General features: G+C 37.0%; 1 protein-coding gene across 1 annotated transcript; it reads left to right on the top strand.

Moving 5' to 3' along the window:
* The first annotated feature begins 947 nt into the window (after positions 1-947).
* ACP3 (acid phosphatase 3) lies at positions 948-19,290 on the top strand. Its single transcript, XM_010176764.1, has 11 exons — positions 948-1,061; positions 6,301-6,396; positions 7,754-7,840; positions 8,741-8,893; positions 11,358-11,456; positions 12,941-13,045; positions 14,043-14,175; positions 15,533-15,615; positions 17,412-17,518; positions 18,083-18,252; positions 19,172-19,290. The coding sequence occupies exons 1-11, from the start codon at positions 948-950 to the stop codon at positions 19,288-19,290; spliced, it is 1,266 nt and encodes a 421-aa protein (XP_010175066.1).
* The last annotated feature ends 416 nt before the right edge of the window (positions 19,291-19,706 follow it).

Below are 19,706 nucleotides of genomic sequence, written 5' to 3'. Positions count from 1 at the left end.
AGTGAGCCGTCCCTGTCCTTCGTCCTAATCCGTGCCCCTTTTGTTGTAATTCCCTTCCCATCTCACCAGGTGGGGGAAGTGAGTGCAGGACCACATGGTCTACCTGTGGATTAAACCACGACCCCTCTGCAAACTGTAATTTACTAAGAAAATTATTATGAAATAAAGTCTAGAAGTATCATTATTCATCTTTCATAGAGAGGAAGTCAGCAGAGGCAAGCTGAGCAATCTTCTCAAAACCAGTGAGCTACTGTCAGAAACACTGTTCTTAACCAGTAACAATGAAAATGTGACCTTCAGGGCTTGGTTCAGATGAAATTTAAGCAGCAAAGAAATTGAAGAGCAAATAACTGCCCAGCAAGGAGCTTAAAGAACATACTTGTTGGAAGATTTATTCAACTATTTTATCTGAGGGACTGGTAATTTTAACCTACATGAAGTGTTGTTTGAAATAATTATTATGATTTCACAGTGATAACGTAGAAGAGGAAAGAAAAAAGGAAGGGAGAGAAGCTGAAAAGGGAACTAACTAAGAAGCAAAGAAAAAAGAGAAACAGTGTTGCCTGGCGCTTGGTTCTGAGTTCATCCATGTGGCCATGCTACAGTCTGGAAAAATTCCAAGCCCTGAGAAGTGGAAACAGAAGAGGTAGGTTGAAACACTAGGAATGCTTAGCAACTCCTTCGTATTTTAACCTCATCTTTACACTCCAAAAGAGGAAAATATCACAGAGAAAAAGCAATTGAATTATGAGTTGATGAAATAGAATGTAAACAGTAATTTGAAAACAAAGGGCAATGCAATTAGTTGCATAGTCACACAACATTCCTCTTGGATTTGAAATTCACCTGCAGCAGTTCCACCCCTTTTGAAAGTACTGCCTGGCATCTGGGCTGTTCAGCCTGAGCAGCTGCTGGAGCTACGAAGCCTTTTTTCATCCTTTGCCAGGATGGAAGTGATATGGCTTCCCAACCCATCTAGGATCCTGTATTTTTCTTTTCATATTATCCTCATTCTGCTTCAACAGACTACTGCAGAAAGAGAACTGAAGTTTGTGGTTGTAGTAAGTAGACTTGTTTTCTATTTTGTTGTGGGGATTACAGGGAATTTTATATGGCTGTCTAATCAAACAAGGTAGGCAGTTGCTTTTCCTCTTTTTAGACTTAGAAAAAAACTACTGCTGCCCTTTTGCCTACTGAGTTTTCAGGACTTTACTTAAATAGGGTGAAAATGTCTCTAGATCTAAAAATTTTCACCTCCTAACCCCTTCAGGAGTTAAGAGATCCGAGGTCTCACTTACCTGTTCTTGTTCAATTTAGCTGACACTCTGATGCACAGTCTGAGAGCTGGAGATTTTATAGCCTACTTTCTCTGTGCTTGGAAGCTTAAGCTTACAGAAGTTACCACAAAAACAAAAGTATTTTCCATTTCAGAATAACTGAATTGGCACAGCAGAATACTGAGAAACAGAAAAGGGCATTTTTATATAGAGATTTGAGATACATGTTGCATTAACTGCAGTTAGGTTGAAAATGGACTGTAATTGGGTTTTTTTTTGCTGGGACAGTTCTTATTTTAAAGTAACTAAACAGCACTTCAGTGTCACTTTCCCCAAGAGAGATTAATTCAATGAAATAGTTTGGATCATGAAGGTTGCATCATAGTCCTTTTCATTTCATTTTTTTTTTATTAAGAGGTATACTGATAAAGAATAATTAGTCTGAAGGGATATTTTCAATACAAAGTTGTGGGATTAGAATTCACGTTTATAAACAGGAATTTTAAGATCATCTCCCACCTTCCTCTATTTGAGACATTATGTGCACATACAGATAACAGACAGAAGTACAAAGAATACAAAATATATAAGCTAGCTCTAGACAAAGTATTTCATATCTAGTTGTCTATTGGCTGCATTGCAGATGTGCCGCTTGGAGAGAGACCAGAGTGCACAGGAAAAACCAGTTCCTAATTTTGCTGAGGCTTATTGCTCTGTCAGACACTACACACGGCCAGGACTCACCACTAATTCCAGTAACATTCTGCATATGGCAATATACCTAGATGTTGTTTCGATGATAAGAGGGAGAACTGGACACATGGATGAAATGAGGCAGTCAGCAGGCCTTGGAGAATTAACTCTTTGAAGGGAAGGAGACTTTTATTGAATTGCAGCTGTCATTGCGTTCTAACAAGCAATGTAATTCTTTTGCAGAAAGAATTAGAGGAAATGCTCACCATTATGGAGGTAGAAGTTTCCTATCCAAAATCAGCTTGCTTACCACAGCTATGCAACCAACTTCCCCGCCTAACCAAAAAAACCCCCAAAACCCCCACTTTATTTATTTATAGGGTAATTTATCACAATAAATATTAAAATAATAGGTAAATTTAATTGAAACTGTCTTCTTTTTATCCCTGATTCTTTTCCTGAGATTGACCAATCTGCCTAAAAAGTTATAGTAGGTTTAATCTTATTATCAACATACATCTCTTTTCTCAAGGCATGGTTTCTGTCTGTTCAATTGAATTTTGCCTTCTGAACTAACTGTTTGAATTTTTCATGGGTACAGAATTGCTAGCATAAATAAATAGGGTAGGAATTGGCCTCAGAACATTTCACTGATATAATGGGATATAATGAGGGTATGGCTACAGTCAAGGTAAGTCTGAAAGGCATCTTTCTGAGATAATTCACTAGCCATTTTCCAGCTGCTATGTTTTCACCTGAGAGTATTACTGCATTGTGAAAATATGTCATAATGATGTTTTAAAACTTTCTTAACAGAATTGCACAATATAAAATATATCTTCAGGGAAGAAAACACAGATAAATATTCTCTTATGTTCACTTCTAGAACTGGCTATATTCTTGCTCTGTCCTCACAATTTCCATCTTTATGCTGACTCTGTGCATTTTGATTATTGGCCAGAAGTCTTTTTAGCTGAAAAGCTCTAATTCAAGCCAATTTGTCAAAAAGCCATTTTAATTTTCTTTCTCACATGTAAGCATTAGCGTTCACCATAATTCTTGTGCACTGAATTTAAACTAGACATAACAGAAGAAAATAGGAAATATGTATGACCATTGGGTACCCAAGTAGAAATAAAATACTGTTTTATTGTCTCTGAATAAAGAAGTTCTGACCTGTAACTTCTGGCTCCACACAGGCACTCATTTTACCTGTCATATATACAAAAAGGTGTGGTTTATGAGGTACTGTGCTTTCATCATGTCTTTCTTGTTGTAACTCCGGATAGGAAGTGTTGCCTGAACATGTTATTTATTTGTCTAATCAAGTCAAGCCATTTGAAATCTTGACTAAACATGCTCAGTATTTCTGCATATGTGGTTTCTCTGAACTGGCAGCATGACTGGTCCATTTCTCTCTCGTTTCATCCTTTCTATTGCTGGCTTCAAAATAAGAAATCTTTGTTTGAAGTTAAGTTTATCAATAGAAGTGTCTATAAGAGGCTCATTATTATTCAGAGACAAATAATTCACTGTAATTCATGGCATTTCTGAAAGAAGATATTATATTACACATACCATATTCTCAGTTCACCTTCTTTGCACCAGTTTTTCTCCAATATGATTTTTCACCTGATAACATGGGAAGCAAATGCTGGTCAAAGTCCATGTCATGTGACCATTTTGGACTGAAGTGATCATCCTCACAAAGTTTCAAAGAATGAATGGGAGAATCCCAGATACCAAATCAGGTTCAAGCTGTATTAGAGTTGAATAAAAGGGTATTTGGCAACTATCCATCTGTTGCTTTTGAGAACTGATTGAGGTGGAGCACTTGAGATAAAAGTGCTGAAATGATGCACCAAAAAGGCATGCTTTGCTCTTTTTCTGTACATCTTCCTTGCCCATCCTTCCTTCTTTACTTCTTTTGTCTTTTCACCTCTTATGATGCGTCCTTGTTCCTTTTCTCTCATCCTGCCATGTTCTATGTCTTCTGAAAGGTTAGGAAGGCAATCCATAGGCCAGGAGTAATAAATGCTGCAGCACACATATTTTTAAATGAATTTGAAAGATCAACTACTTTTTAACAAAATCCAAATTATGAGTGTTGAGCAATACATATTGATGAGTAAGATAAGTTTTGTGGGGATACATTTTCTTTGCCCAATAGTATCAGGTGTCCTAATGAAAAAGACAAAACTTTCAAATAAACAAGCTCTTCTTAAAGTTTTAAAGTAAAAAAAAAAAAAAGTATCCTAAAATGTAGCTGACTATTCCTGAACAAGTTGGTCTTTTAGGTTAAGTGGCTGTTCATAAGGTCATAGTTTCATTTCCAACTGCAACTGAAGAAAGGTCATTTTCAGAAGTGGCAAGAAAAAGGAGATTTGAGCACAAATGAATGAAAAAAACAGTTGGCTGAGAAGCTTAGTCCCTTAATTCCTAAAACCAGGGTTCTGCCCTTAGATATATTTGTTGCTTTCTTGGTACGTCCAACTTAGTGTTAATATCATATTGATATATCACTGTGCAATGAAGATGCAGAAGTGTAAACAAGGAATTGAACTTTTTTCTATTTTGTGTGGACTTAAAGAAGCTGTGCTGCTTTTTAGAAGATAACATCCTTCAATGCTTCCTTTTCTTAAAGTTACAAAGGAAGAAAATATTTTTCTTTACTTCTCCTGCTCCCACGTACTTTTGAGTATCTTTTGATCTTGATCTCTGTCTTCTTACATCTCTTCAGGTAAAGTGCTGCTCTCTTCTGGCTTAATGAAAGTTTTTAAGGGTTGTCTGTTGTGACAGTGAAGTACACACTGAGGGTTATGTTGCACATTAAGCATAAAGCATCATAAACCAGTATTCAAAATCTAACACATTTTCAGTAATTTTTCACTAGTACAAAGGGCATATTATTGGCCAAGTGTTGATCTATTGCCTAAAAAAACCAGTCACTTAACCACGTCAATCAGATTGAGCAACTGCCAGTTACTCATAAAAATGCTTTTCTCTGAAGCTGGTTAATATAAGAAAGTATGCAGCTACATTGTAATTGGGAATTTAGTCTTCATTCTTTACAGAGGTATCAGCATGTCCAGAAAAGCTAATGAATCCTACCTGCACCTATTTATGACACCATGTCAAAACACTAAGGAAATAAGTAGCGACACAAAAGTCCTCCTCACTCATTTTTTTTGCATGCAACTGAATCAATCACCAGACAACGTAGCTCCTTACCTATTCTCCTGTTCACTAGAGGTGCACTGAGAAATTATTACAAAGAACCAACTAAGATTCCAGATTAGTAAGAAAGGACAAGTATAGAATTAAAAATTGCATAGAGAAGCAAAATTAAAATATTTAAGAAAGATTTTATGAACTATTTTGCTGTACTTGAACTCATAAAAAAGGGTGCTTTTTTTTCTTGAAAGTGTGCAGTTTCATGTTGATCAACATGTTAATGGTGGTGAAAAAACCTCCTTGATTTGCTGAAAAACATTTATTACAGGCTGGACACATTTTCAATGAAATTCAACTAGCAAAGCAATTTTCTACATGGTTCTAGTGGTAACATCTATGCTAGAAAACCTTGCTGTCTATTGTAGGAAATGAACAAGGGGAGAAATTCAATTATATTTGCCTTTAAAGGATAGTATTTTCCATCTCTTGAAGTACCTGCTCTAGCACAAGTTTTTGCACATTAGTATAGAAGACTGATGAAAAGGGTGTGTGTTGTAATTAAAACATTAAGCCACACTGCTTGTGTTTACTTTGAAAAATATAAACATAAAACATCTCCCAGTGGGAGTGGCAAACTAAGTAGCGTGTACAAACGTCCCTGATGTTTGGGCGAGAATGATGTGGCTTAATGACGCAATAGAGAGCATTAACTATAATCAAGCTATATATCAGAGGTATTATGTAATTTTATGAACAAATATATCATGCTTCCACATTGTCATAAAAATTCTGCAAAGTCAGGAATAAGGTTGGTTATGTGAACAGTAATACAAGCAAAAGTAACTTTTACAACAGTTTGGATTGGCGTCCTGCAAGATTGTCTGAAGCCCTGTGAATTCCAGCATTTCATTTCATGTGAAACTTCTGTGGACTTCATTTTTCTAAGCCCACACATGACATACTTGACTCATCAGGCTTATGCTCACTAAATTCCTATAGAGTTATACCTATTCTTGTGGGTAAAGAATGTACCCAGACTCTCCAATATTTTCATTTGAAAAATGGCACAGGAAGTACAATATATGCTTGACTTCTAGCTAGGTAAGAAAGGAAGGTTAACAGTAATTAACTCAGTTTTTATTGGTAATATTGTTAGGTTTTCCGACATGGTGACCGAACACCAATTGTAAACTTTCCAACTGATCTACACAAAGAAAGTGAATGGCCCCAGGGATTTGGACAACTTACCAAGGTATGTTGACTTTCTTAGAAGAACTTATATATGCTACTAAAATAGGAAGTGAGTAGATTTGTTTTATGTATGTCTCAGAAACATTAGCAAATCCCAAATACTGATAGTTAGTATTAGCAATAGCCTGTAATTCATAAATATTTTTGCAACATTATTCATCAAACTACTGTTAAATTGAAATCTTGTTCATCATAGTTTTATAACTACCTTCTTAAAAGCCATAGCTTACTAATAGCGTGTCTGCATTCAAATAAATAGTAAGTTTAAACATTGTCTATACCCTTAACATTGATGAAGCTCTAATGACCATTAAGCACTGGGCCCTCATCATGGCCACCACTTACTCACAAAACAAGGGAAGTCTTGCAGGAGGAGGCTGCTTCTGGGGACAATGTGTCTTCTAATAAGGCTGCTTTCTGCCCACAGTTTCACTATGATGCACTGAACCTACTTCTTGCTCTGGCATTTTAACAAGCCTTAGCTTTTTGACTCTATTTGGCATATTCTGGCATATTTGGTATATACAAAATATATATTTGGTATTCTGGAGCAGAGAGGCCAATGTATTTCCTAATAATACTTTATCATGATGCAGAAGCATGAATCAGAGACAGTTCAGCATTTAGTGACACTTGAAAGAAATGTAATATTCAGACACTCAGACAATACGTTACTACCCCCCAGGTACATAGCTTATGTTTTAAGAAGAAAAAAGTTTTGGCTTTGGCACAGATTTTTTTGAGAGTTTTTTGCTGTTTTATTAACTTTTTAGCAACAGTAGTAAGAATGTACTTCTCCGATAGCTAAAAGTCAACAAGTTCAGCTCACAGCTTTGGAAATGAATAACAGAAAAGACAACGTGCAATCTAAGACAACTGCAGGTGCACCAAGGCAAAGATGGAAGAACATTACTTAAGGCATCAAACACAAGCCACAGATTTATCAGGTTGATCAATTAGCAGAGCAATTACATTAATAAATACTGTGTTATTGTTATAAATAATCCTTTCATAGCTGTCACTAACCGAGACACATTGTAAATAGCAATGGTGATCATGAATAACTCCAGGAGCGTCTGACGAGCTACAGCACTGTGGAAACAGTATTTGCACAAAATCAGGCCCATTGCCGTTCCTGTAGTAGTTACCATTTCAGAATGTGCCCTTTTTTCATAGATATAAATGAGTATTTCTGTTAAAAATTCTAGATCACCTACAATATATACAGTACATTATACAAATGGTTAATGATCACTTAAAAACTGACTGCTAAGAACAAAAAAGAGAGAAGAGAAACTTCTACATTAAGATTCTCCAGCCAGTTTAGTCTAATAGTTGTCTATATGTTTGCTTCGCAGACTGGAATGCAGCAGCTGTTTGAACTTGGCCAGTACACGAGGGAAAGATATTCCAACTTTTTGAACAGCACATACAATAGGAAAGAGGTATATAGCAGAACTGTCTGGAGGACTTCTCTCTGGTATAGCAGAACTATGGACTAGTGCTAGATAAAAGCACATCATCATATTCATTTCATTAATGGAAAAAAATAAGGTAATAGAAGAACATTTTTGAACGTCAGGCTTTTATGTCAAGGTAAAAACATAGACTAAAGTCTAACTTTCAGTTCAGGTCTTCCACTGCCCAGTTTTCCTGGACTGAACAGCTGTACAGTATTGCTCTAAGATGTTGAAAGCTTAATGCATATCCAGCCATGTGGTGGGCTATGCTCACATACTTCATCCTGTTAAAGAGAAGTCTAACACTTGTCTGGATATGCTTGTCATATGGTACAGATCCACTGTGGGGAAGGTAACACTACCATTTTGGTCTACACATGAGGGATGCATTGGTAGGAAGGCATAAAAGACCATAGCTTTGCCATGTTTCCACAAAAGGCTTACGGTTTTAAGCGCCTACATTCCTGAGGTATAGCAGGTGGATCATAGAATTATTTAGGTGGGAAAGACCTTTAAGATCATTGAGTCCAATCATAAATCTAACACTGCCAAGTCCACCACTAAACCATGTCACTAAGTGCTACATCTACATGTATCAATGTTCCTCTGAATCTCAGAAGATGGAGAGCGTCTATCTTTTAAATCATGCTTTCTTATTCTTAGTTCAGTCTGAGGGCTAGATTCCAAACTGAAAGATGCTTTGGCAATTCCATTTATGCAAATGAAGTAGGGCCCTAGGAAGCAGAGTGATGGTTTCACTGTTTTGACTTTATGCAAAAACATAAAACTGAAAATGAGAAGCAGGATTGATTAGTTGGGTAAAATTTCCTTATTATTTTTATTGTTTCCATTTTATTTTTAATTTTTTTGCCATTCTATCTTCAGTTTTACATCCAAAGTACAGAATATGATCGTACCATTATGAGTGCCCAGTCATACCTTTCTGGCCTCTATCCACCAACCAGCAGGCAAATCTGGAACCCTGAGCTTCTCTGGCAACCCATTCCAGTTCATATTTTACAAAAATCAACAGATCAGGTGAGTACTGGATGGGCAGTTTCTACAATGCCTTACACTTTCCCAGAAGCAAAAAAAAAAAAAAAAAAAAAAAAAGAGAGAAAAAAGGGGGGAGGAAAGCTAAAAAATATTTTCTATTATTTTTTAATTCAGCCTAAGAGAAATCATCAACTGCAGCTACTGGCTCACAAACATGTCATAGGTCAACTGTAACAGCTGCATGAAAATGTTCCTTGCATAGTTGCAGAATACCTGAATTGTCGTCCACACTACCTTTTTTTTCAAGGTATAGCTCTAACATTTCTCCTGGCAAGGACACTTTTGGACAGTATCATAGGGAAATCGCCCTAAAACCTTCTAGAGAAAAAGTGCTTTTCTAAACACCAATCAGCTAGACAGACCTGCCCTTCTTGGCAATTTTGTTTCATAGTTTATTCAAAGAATGGAATTTTCACCAGCTGCTGTAATGACCTCTCAATTATTACTTTCCTATTCTGGTAGCACTTAGGCAGCCTAATTACAGACAAGATCCCTTTTATGCTCAGCGCTATACAAACATGTAATGAAACCCTAGCACTTCCCTTGTGGTTCATGGCTCTTATTAGAGCAGACCTACCCGAATAATAGGTCTTGTAGAAGTTTTACTATATGTAGCTCTCTCTAGCTGACTCAGGTTTAGATTTTAATTTCACTGGCTCCTGTGACAAAAACTGTGTAAGGAACAGTGTGTTGAACAAGGACAAAAAGTTATTGAATGTAATGACAGAAAGGATAATTTTCTTCTGTCTTTGAGGACAGAAGTTGACTTTAAGGAAATGTATACAAACATCCTATTAAATAACTGTCTGTCCAGTCACCAACATCAGAGGATTGATTCTGTCATTACAGGGTGACTGCATCTGCCTCCCATTGGCATTCCTCCATTCTTAGAGGACATGCTTGAAAGTGGGTACAGAGAGAAAGGGTTTCCACAAACTGGATTAGGTACAATGTGATTCAGCTTGAAATTTGACTCCGTCCCTCAGCAGAAAAGAATGCTGTTACTAATAGTTGAATCTGGGACACTAGTGGAAGTTCTTTTACCAGAAGACTGAAAAAGCATCAAAACAGACAGACCTTGAGCTTTGGCCTAATGACACCTCAAAGCCCTTAAGGGAATCACAGTGCAGTGCAATAATCTATTTGGAGAAGGTAAATTCATTTGTAGAAATCTCTAGTACCTCATCACTTTTGCAGTTGCTTCAGGAGTGGGTATTGATGTTTCACAGAAACACATCCCTTTGGCAACTCAAAATTCCTGTTAAATATGTAAACCACCTGGAAAAAGACATTGTTCCCTTGTTAAACAAAGCAGATGTTTGAGGGTATTTTGAAGCCCTAAGCAACACAAAGTAGGAAATTGAGGCCAAGTACAATCCTGTAAAAAAAAACCGAACTAATCACAGTTTATTTTTCAGCCACTGAGATCTACCAAGACCTGACAGGCAACAGTACTGAGTACTTCTTAATGAGGCCAAAGGGAGTGGCTTAATTAATAACACCTAAAGGGGGATAATTAAGCCATACAGCAGGAGAAACATTTGTTATTGTGTAATTAAACAGTCCCCGGTTTCATAGTGCAGCTTTGAACCTTCACCCTGCAGTGTGCTGGTGTTACAGAAAAAAAATGGACCCTTGGAAATCTGTCCAAGAGAAAGCTAGCGTCAGTTGGTGGCTGCTGCAAAGAGAAAAGAGGAGCACCAGAAGTGCAGTCTGCTAATGTTCAGCCCAAGACAGAGTAGACCTTCTTGCACATACTTAAGCCATAGATGTGGAAGTTAATTTCTCCACTGTGTACTAAGTCACAGTATGGGGGAAATATTAGTGCTAGGTCAAAAATACGTACAATCGGGTGACTTCATAACGCATATACTTGGAGTTATTAAAAGTGAACCATATCTCTAAACAACAACAGCATCATTACGGTCATAGCTTTTTGATAGTTCAGGAGCACAATTTATTTGTCACTCTTGTTTTGAGTTCTGTCCATCAAGTGGTACTTAAAATGCTTATCTTAATACACTGCTTACCTCCAAGAGATGAAAGCAGGATGTGTAGATGCAGAAGCAACTCAGATTCCAGTGCCAGGTGGGTTCAGAAATTAAGAGGGAAATGGCAGCTTTTTAAAATTCCTGATCATGGATTCTGATTTTTTTTTTCTCAAAGCAACCCCCTGACAGACATGCATAATTGCTTTTAGCCAAAATCAGTTAAACTGAGGGAAATCAAGCCACAAGTAGCCACTGAAAAGTCAAGTTACCACAATACATTGCTTATGTTAACTTAACTCATGGACAAGGTACCCAAACAAACCATTATGGAGTATCTGTAGTGCAGGCCATGAATCTACCTAACAAATATTACACCATCAATCTCAGCAACAGGAAAACTAGAGGTGTGTTGATTAATTCTAGAACTATTCTAAGTTTTAATTCTCTTGTTTCAGAGCCTGTATTTTCCTCTGCCTGATTGTCCCCGTTTTGATGAACTTGAGAATGAAACACAAACATCTAGTGAATTTCAAAAGAGAATACAACCATACATGGTAAGATAAAACAAAAAGGAAACAAAAATCTAAGAAGGAAAGTAACTAAGATGTAGAAGCTATGGAATTGCATTTTTTCCTTTTGCCAAAATGCAAAATATAATAAAAAAAAAAAGTCCTGAGGACTCTCTTAAAATCAGAAATTTAGGCCAATGCAATCAAAAAGTGTGCTTGATATGCTTATGCATTTCTCATACTTCTCTATATCAATCTTTTAAAATGTGAATCTAACATCAATTTTCTGAGGTTATTTAGAGCTGCATAAAATTGAAGCTCTGTGATCTGAGAAGAAATTTATGGATGCAGCAATTTCCAGTTTTACAGGATAACACAAAACCAATTCTAAAAAATCTGATAAATCTGAAGCTTCAGAAGGTTTATGCCTTCCTGCTCTGACTTTCTGAAGTTGACACTACAAGAGAGAACTAAAAGAAGCCCAACCAGGTAAACACACAGACTTATGTAAATTTCTCTGAGATACATTTTGGATCCACCACAAGACATGCTTCTGTTTTGGCCCTGATACACATCTTCAGAGAGATTCAAAATTTCCCATTCTAGTGCTGCAGCAGGATGTAGGTACATGGATGGTATAACTGCCTCAAGCAACCATGTTTTTGCACGTAATAATTGCTCTAGATAGTGGTTACTGCAGCTCTCTTTTTTGCCTACCATGCACTTTGTAATAGCACTACTGTACAAACAGAATAGTGGTCTCATGTTCCTCATACCCTGACTGCATCTGTACACATTTCTCAAAGTCACTTCAGGTTTACTACTCGGGCTAAATCCAGCTTTTTTTGTTATTTCTAACTTTCTGCTAGCTCGGCTACTCTGGTCAGCCTCACTCACCTGCAATGGGAGGTGAATTATGACTTCATAGCTATCCTCTCTCTCAGGTACTCATATGAAAAAGTTAACATGGGAATAAGGGATATTAAGGAGTGCCTTTATTCTTCTGTGGTAGCACGCAGCAAGAATCGCTACAGGAATTGCTGTGGAACTACTACTTCATGGAACTTGTTGTGGAACTATTATTCAGCTCCCTTTTAATGGCAGAAGGAAAACTCTGTTTTCTGTTCATTTTCTTTTTGTCTCATCCTGAATATTTGCCTCAGCTCTCTTTAATTTTCTGTTTTCTCCTCATCTTTTTTCTCATGTTGCTTTTCCCTTATATCTGAAGGCTTGAGGTGACTGAGGTTGCCTCCTGGAGCAGTCAGAAGAGGGAGAGAAGAGCACGGCAGAGAGAGAGCACCAAGCTTTTCCATAGCAGGGCTACGAAAAAGCCATATCTGAAATACAGATCAGTATCTTGAAATGGTTTTAAAACAAAATCTGCAACCAAAATCTTCCACTACAAGGGTTTCACCCATGTAAAAATTCAACACTACTGTGTTGCCAGGTTGAGTGCTAATGAATCTGTATGCATATATGTTCCATATGTATTGAGTATTTGTGGTATATTTCTACTTTTTTCCCCCTAGGATTTTTTACAAACAATGGCAGTTAACACAGGACTTGAACTAAATCATCTTAAAATACTGGACAATTTCCAGCTCTGGAATACATATGATACTCTACTCTGTGAGGTAATAATATGGCAATAGAGTTCAGGAAAGAATATAACTCCTAATTCGGGTTTAAATTAAACCATGGCAATGCGGTTTCATAGGAATGAGATGCCTTCTCTTCTGGATTTTTTTTTAATTTGAATCTAAATTTTAATTTAGTGCATTGGTAAAAGATAACCCAAAAACATATCCTACAGTTTAGGAAACTGTTGTTTCCATTTGATATTTTATCCCAAAGAACTGGTACCGAAATCCATTTGCTTTATTCCCTCATTTTCCTTGCCAATATACTGCTATAGAATTATTTGAGCATGCTGCCTAGGACATATTTATTATTTTTAACAGAAAAATTAAATTATTTGTTTTAACCTATCAACAAGTAAGCATCAACATACTTAGATGTTGAAAATGAGAGATAAGGTTATGATGTATCAGTTAGAAAATTAGGAGATCATGATTGCTACCAGTGAATAAAATCAGACTGCTCCCAAGCATGGGATGATTTCATTTGGCCCCAGTCATTAGCAGCACATGAAGGCTGTTGAACATATCCTCCACACACTGAGGCACTTAAACACTATAAGACACTGTCACTCTTACATGACTGGAGATGTAAATGGCCAGTGATGGAACTGCTATCTGGACAACCGTATGGAAAAAACAAGGAAAGTTGGAGCTAGGTTATACACTGAAGACCCAGATAAAAGGAAAAGACATGTGTTTGCAAACCTTCACACTAGCAAAACCAAAACCATCTATCTCTATAGCAAGAACACATTATACCTACAAGGGATCTCCTTCAGACAGGTGTTTCCCCTCCTCCCATTCACCCACTTCAGGCTGATCCCCATTCCCACGAAGTGTATTTCAGGCCATGCTGATGACTGAAATCGCATTGGGCAAAAAATTGCAGGACAGACTTAGAGAGTCAAAATGTAGTATTGTGAGGCTGGGCAATAGGATGATGGAAACTAGTAGAAGAAAAAAACATTATTTTGTTTTCCTTTATTACTAGGGTATTCACAATTACACTCTCCCTGTATGGGCCACCAAAGATGTAATCGACAAGATGGAAAAACTGGCAGAGTTGTCCTTATTATCGCTATTTGGGCTTTATAAAACAGAAGAGAAATCACGACTACAAGGAGGTAAATAAAAAAATGCATACCTCAGAACAGAGGAGACAATGCTTATGATAACATGTAACATCCTGTCACCTTACTCATGCAAAATTATTGATACAGAATTGATTTGTAGCTATGGACATTGGATGTCATGTTAAGCAATAAAATATGTACTGAACACTGGCATTTGCATGGATGAAATATTGAAACAAGGTGTAAACATCAATGTCTTTAGTTATTCCAGATTATAGAAATCCAAGGGAAAAAATCAAGCCCTCATGATCATTACTTGTCTGATATTAGGTTAGATTAAGTTTAAGTTCTGTTTTTCCAATATGTATTCTATTTCCTGATCTTTGTTTTGCCCTTTGATGTACTGGTTGTGGATTGTGCCAAAACCTTGGGAACACATTGGTAGCTTTCTGAGAGACCAATATAAAGCTGCTCTAAAACAGTCTGATCAGAATAGAAGATGAGAGATTCAAGTTACATCTATACTGCAAGAACTATGACTACTGCTTAGTGCCAAAACTGGGGTAAATAGGTTAGGCACATTCTGAGATTACTTCAGGACACAACCCAGGCATTTATCATATGATCCCCAGATATTCTTGAGCAGGAAACCCAAACAAGTGAGCTTGAATGTCTGCAGGCTGGACCGTTTGGGGATAGGCTTTGCAATGTACCTACCCTGCAGTCTAGACCTAAGTAAAGAATTACTAGCAGCCTCATCATCTAGGCATATACATCACTGGATCAAGCCATATAGTAATTACATGCTCAGACTTGCATTAAAGCCCACTAGCTGGTAGCTGGCTGTATCATGTGGTCAGGACTTCTTTTCTAGTGTTCATGGGCATACCAGTTACACCCTCTTTCCCTGGAATGGTATAAATTGTGCTACAGGGAATTTCTTCTGTCCTTATCCCACTGGCTTAATAATGCCTCTGGTATGAAGAAAGAGCTTTTGAAAAATGAATTGATACTGTGTGACTTGTTGGAAGTAAACTGTTAAAAATATTTCTTCAGCACCTCGAGAGGCAGAGGCTAGCACAGTTGTCACTATTGCAACACTCCAAACAGACAGAAAGTGATGGAGAGAGGCTGTCAGCATAACAAAACTGGAAGTGTTATTAGCCTCAATTCTCAGGATAGCTCTAGATTTCTGTAAAGCCCGCCACTTCACCTCACCTGAATGATAAATGATATACTTCACCTCTGTAATATCTTCTCTTTAGTTATGAACTTGTAGCAAAGTAAAAAAATGAGTATGAGGCCTGAGTAAATATCTTCTATTTGATACTCAAATTTTTTTGCCTTTTTTGTTCCTATGCAAATATCGTATCTTCATTTTCACCTTCCTTGTTCCCATCTTTTTAAGGTGTCCTTGTGAATATTATTTTAAATACTATTAAAAAAGCTGCTAATTCTTCAAAAGAAAGAAAAATGGAGGTCTACTCTGCAGTGAGTATCTTAATCTTTTATAAATCTTGCTATGATTTTACTAAAAAGAATAATCAGAGTCTCCCTGTAAGTTAAATGAAAGAATAATATAATACAGTTCAATTCAGCTAACAAACTGAACATCAGTCAGTAAAAAAACACAGCAGGAGCATGGATCATACCTCAGTTTCAGTCAAATTGTGTTTGGTAAAGAAATCTATGTATTTTATCACCCATTTTTTCTGCAACTTAATGGCATAGTTTCTGTAAGTTACTTCTTTCCTGAAGTGCTCTGAATCTAGATATGCTGGCACATAGCAGAACTTCAGCTGCACCTCCAAACCTTTCCGCTGCTTAGAAAGGGATGATAGAGCTGTGGATTCTTTCTTGCTTGTTTGTGTTAGAGGATGAAGAAGATCATATGGGTCAGACCAAGATCCACTTAGCTCATTCATTATTCCGTTTCTAACAATGGCCAACAGCAGGGAAGAATGTGAGAATAATGCCAGCACAGAGTGATGCTTCCCCTGAGACAAGCTTCCAGCAATCTGTGGCTTAGGGACTTCCTGAGACAGAGTCTGTGTCTGTGTGTTTAATAGCTCTTGACAGACTTTCTTCCATCAATTTATCTAATAACTTTTCAAATGCATTTATACTTTTGGCTTTTGCAATATCCTGTGGCAATGACTTCTGTGTTAAAAGAAAAAAAGTACTTCCTTTTTTTTTTTCTTTTAAACTTAATATTGATTTAGCTCTTTTTACCATTTCTACTGTGAGGAACCAGGAACAGACATTCTTTATTCACTTTTCCTGGGTCACTCATGAATTTATTATTTTCTGTCACACCTCTTCCATTTTTCCTGATACAGAAACCACTTGATACCTTAGAACTTTCTTGCTGCCTTTTCTGTGTGTTTTTTAGTCCTACTATAGTCTTTTTGAAAAGGAAGAAGTCCATCCAGAATTTTCACTGCTGCTTTAATCCCTTGGGGACACGTATAGTCTTATTTTTGAAACTGATCAGTCTAACAAGTTCCAGATGCTGAAAATAATTAAAATGTAGCTGTTAGACTATAATATAAATAAGCCCAGCAAATATGTATATAAAGATGCTTGCAAAATTTAGGCATCAAGGTGTTTGGACTTCCTTCCTTCAGTTCCTCCTCCTGGGATACCCTGCAAAGGGAACAATAATGGGGACAGGAAGAGAATGCAGATGGGTGGGTAACATTCCATTAAAATAGAAGCCAAACTGAGGCTTTATCGTATAAATCCAAACAGAAGGAACAACAATTTTAGAAGTTCTGGAGCGTATTTGGAGGTGAGCAGAATAGTCTTTGTACAAAACAATTTGTCTTGTATACTTTATAAAAAAACCATTAAAATAGAAGCCAAACTGAGGCTTTATAAAAAACTTTATAAAAAACCCCTTGTATCTTCACTTGAAATGCCATAGGATATATTACCTTATACTGCCTTAATCTGACCTTCAAACCAAAAGGAGCAGCAAAATGCACTGAAAAACTAGATTTATTTGTCAAACTGCATCTTTTTTTCTTAGTATCTCTGTCTCCAAAATATTGACAGATGGTGTAAGACACAAATTGTGGTAACTCTTTGGAAATGCCTCCTGCTGGGTGGAGAAAACTGTTGAGATTTTCCCAATGGTGAATATACTGAATATGTTTTTATGGTTAAATTTACATAGGTTTTGTTTTATCTTGATTTCCACTCCCTTTCTTCTCTTGTCTCATTACTCTGGATAAATGGTAGTTGACTTAACTGACTTTCAAGGATGGATTTTTTTTTTCCAATAGCATGACACCACACTTGGGGCCCTCCAGATTGCTCTCAATATTTTCAATGGAAAACTGCCACCATATGCTGCTTGCCAGTTCTTTGAACTCTATCAAGAAAGCAGTGGGCAAGTATCTCCTCATTTATGCAAGAACAAGGAGTGTTTGGAATTTGGTTCCCACTTCCCCAAACTCATTTTCCTCTCAAATACTGTGACGAGATGATACCAATTCGTTTTAAACTGATACTTCACTGAGCACCCCACAGGCACAAACTTATATTAAAACTAGGGAAAATTACATTTTGCTGGATGTACATGCATCTGTGTGCTTTGAAAAATACAACGAAGAGGAAAACAGGCCTTACCAGCTGGAAGTAAATGGTAAAATAAAAATGATAGCCACAACATTTCCAAGACATCTCATAAATCCCAGGGTAAACCAGTTGGCTTAGAAGAGCCTGGTGCTGTTGCCATTCAAGGAGCCTTCAAAAGGACCTTTTGAGCTAACTGGTGATCTGTGCAGTAATGTAACCAGCTTTGGCATTGCAGATGTCTTTCACAAAGCCTCCTTTCTTGAAGAACAGAATTTAGAGTAGGATGTTAGAGCCTATTTCCAACATTCTCTCTCTAAATAGGAAACCTTCTATTTAAAAACTTTTTTAAAAAAATCTTTTTAATGTTGTTAATCAGGCGATATAGCATTGAAATGCATTATCGGAACGACTCTTCAAAAGATCCTTACCTACTCACTCTGCCAGGATGCACCTCTTCTTGTCCACTTGAGAAGTTTGCTGAACTAGTTTCTCCTGTGATTACAGAAAATTGGTCAAAAGAATGTGGGAAGAAAGACAAAATGAAAGGTAGTGTAACATCTCTGTATTTTCTACATAAGACAGAGGCAGAAATTGTATCAATAGCTCCAAACTTTGTACCTTTTACACAATAACTAGATCTCCCTTTAACAAGTGTGGACCAGCTTTACTATAGACAGGGAACGTCAAAAGGAATGAAATTTATCTGAAAATGTGAAGATTAGACTTGCCCACCAGTGTGAAGGCAGTACTATTATTAGCATGCTCACATAAAGAGCTATCTAAAGGCCACAGCCAAAACTAGAGCTCCACTTGAAAATGTCTGACAGAAGTATGGGTGTGGGTGCTACGCAAGGAGTCCTGTGTATGTTGGATGCATCAGGCCTTCTGTAGATGCAAAGCAAAAATGGCTGGCACGTGCACTGTAAGACTGATGCATCTGTATTTCTGGCATATGTACTGAGGATCCCTTAACCTCCACTGTACAGACAGAGTGCAGCTGATCCATGCACATAGAGCAGCTATCTGCCTCGGACTACTGACAGCTGATAACCTGTTCCTGCCTGAATATTATTTCCAGGAGGGAAGTGAAGGGCAAGGCAATACATGCTATTTTCCAGAGCCCTGGTGTTTCCCCCTTCCTGCATATATTCAGTGTTTTGCTAATCCCTCATGAAACTCCTTGTTCGCATTAACTACATTAACTTGCCCTGTGAAAGCCAAGGAGTAAGGTTTACCCATGCACAGGAAGCTAGCTATGCATTTCCAGGATGGAACTATATATTTTTATACTTATGTTGCATACATCAGTAAATGCAGACCATGTGATCTTGACAGAAATATAAACAAAATGTAACTATATTTCCATTGTACATATTTGTAATTAGACTGTTATCTCGGTCTTTAAAATTATATACATGTATGTGTTTCATTAACTCCCTTTTCCTTTATTGTGTTTCCTTCACAGATATTTTTATTGGATTTGATGTTGCTGTTGGCTTGTTGTTCATTATTGACCTTGTCCTGCTCTACCTCCTTTATCATTATGGACGCTGCAGACGCAGAAACAATTACCAAGACATTTAAAGGGGAGGTAAAGAAATGAAAGAGAAAGTAGCTACACATCAAGCAATCCTTTAAGTTGCTTGTATCCATCAGTTTGCTCTGGTCAAATTAATCTCCAAAGCATATTCAATAAATTTGAAGAGCTGAGGTATCTGTGACCTAGCTCTAAAAGACCAAACATCTGCAGTAAGAAATACTGTGGAAATATTTTATTGTCAAGAATTTACTTTTGTAGGAAGATAGAATTACTACAATTTATATCTTTAGAGTTTCTACTACTATTAATCACTCTTAAGTTGACCAGTGGGGTGAAGGGACACTATTGCCTATGTTGTTCATTTTTGGTTTTGTTTTTTTTTAATATTGGCAATTACCATTTAGCCCTCTGCTGTTCAATGAATCTCTCTTCAAAATTGAAGTCTGTAACATTTTCTTTA

The sequence above is a fragment of the Antrostomus carolinensis genome, unplaced genomic scaffold, assembly GCF_000700745.2.
Source record: "Antrostomus carolinensis isolate BGI_N321 unplaced genomic scaffold, ASM70074v2 scaffold7231, whole genome shotgun sequence".
Classification (NCBI taxonomy): Eukaryota; Metazoa; Chordata; class Aves; order Caprimulgiformes; family Caprimulgidae; genus Antrostomus; species Antrostomus carolinensis.
This window is presented reverse-complemented; position numbering and strand designations above follow the sequence as displayed.

What these genes read in the sequence shown, in the direction of transcription:
- ACP3 (XM_010176764.1), top strand. Translation starts at nt 948, where the DNA reads ATGGAAGTGATATGGCTTCCCAACCCATCTAGGATCCTGTATTTTTCT. An exon ending in AGAGAATACAACCATACATG is followed by an intron (nt 11,457 to 12,940) that starts GTAAGATAAAAC and finishes TTTTCCCCCTAG; the next exon opens with GATTTTTTACAAACAATGGC. An exon ending in ATGATACTCTACTCTGTGAG is followed by an intron (nt 13,046 to 14,042) that starts GTAATAATATGG and finishes CTTTATTACTAG; the next exon opens with GGTATTCACAATTACACTCT.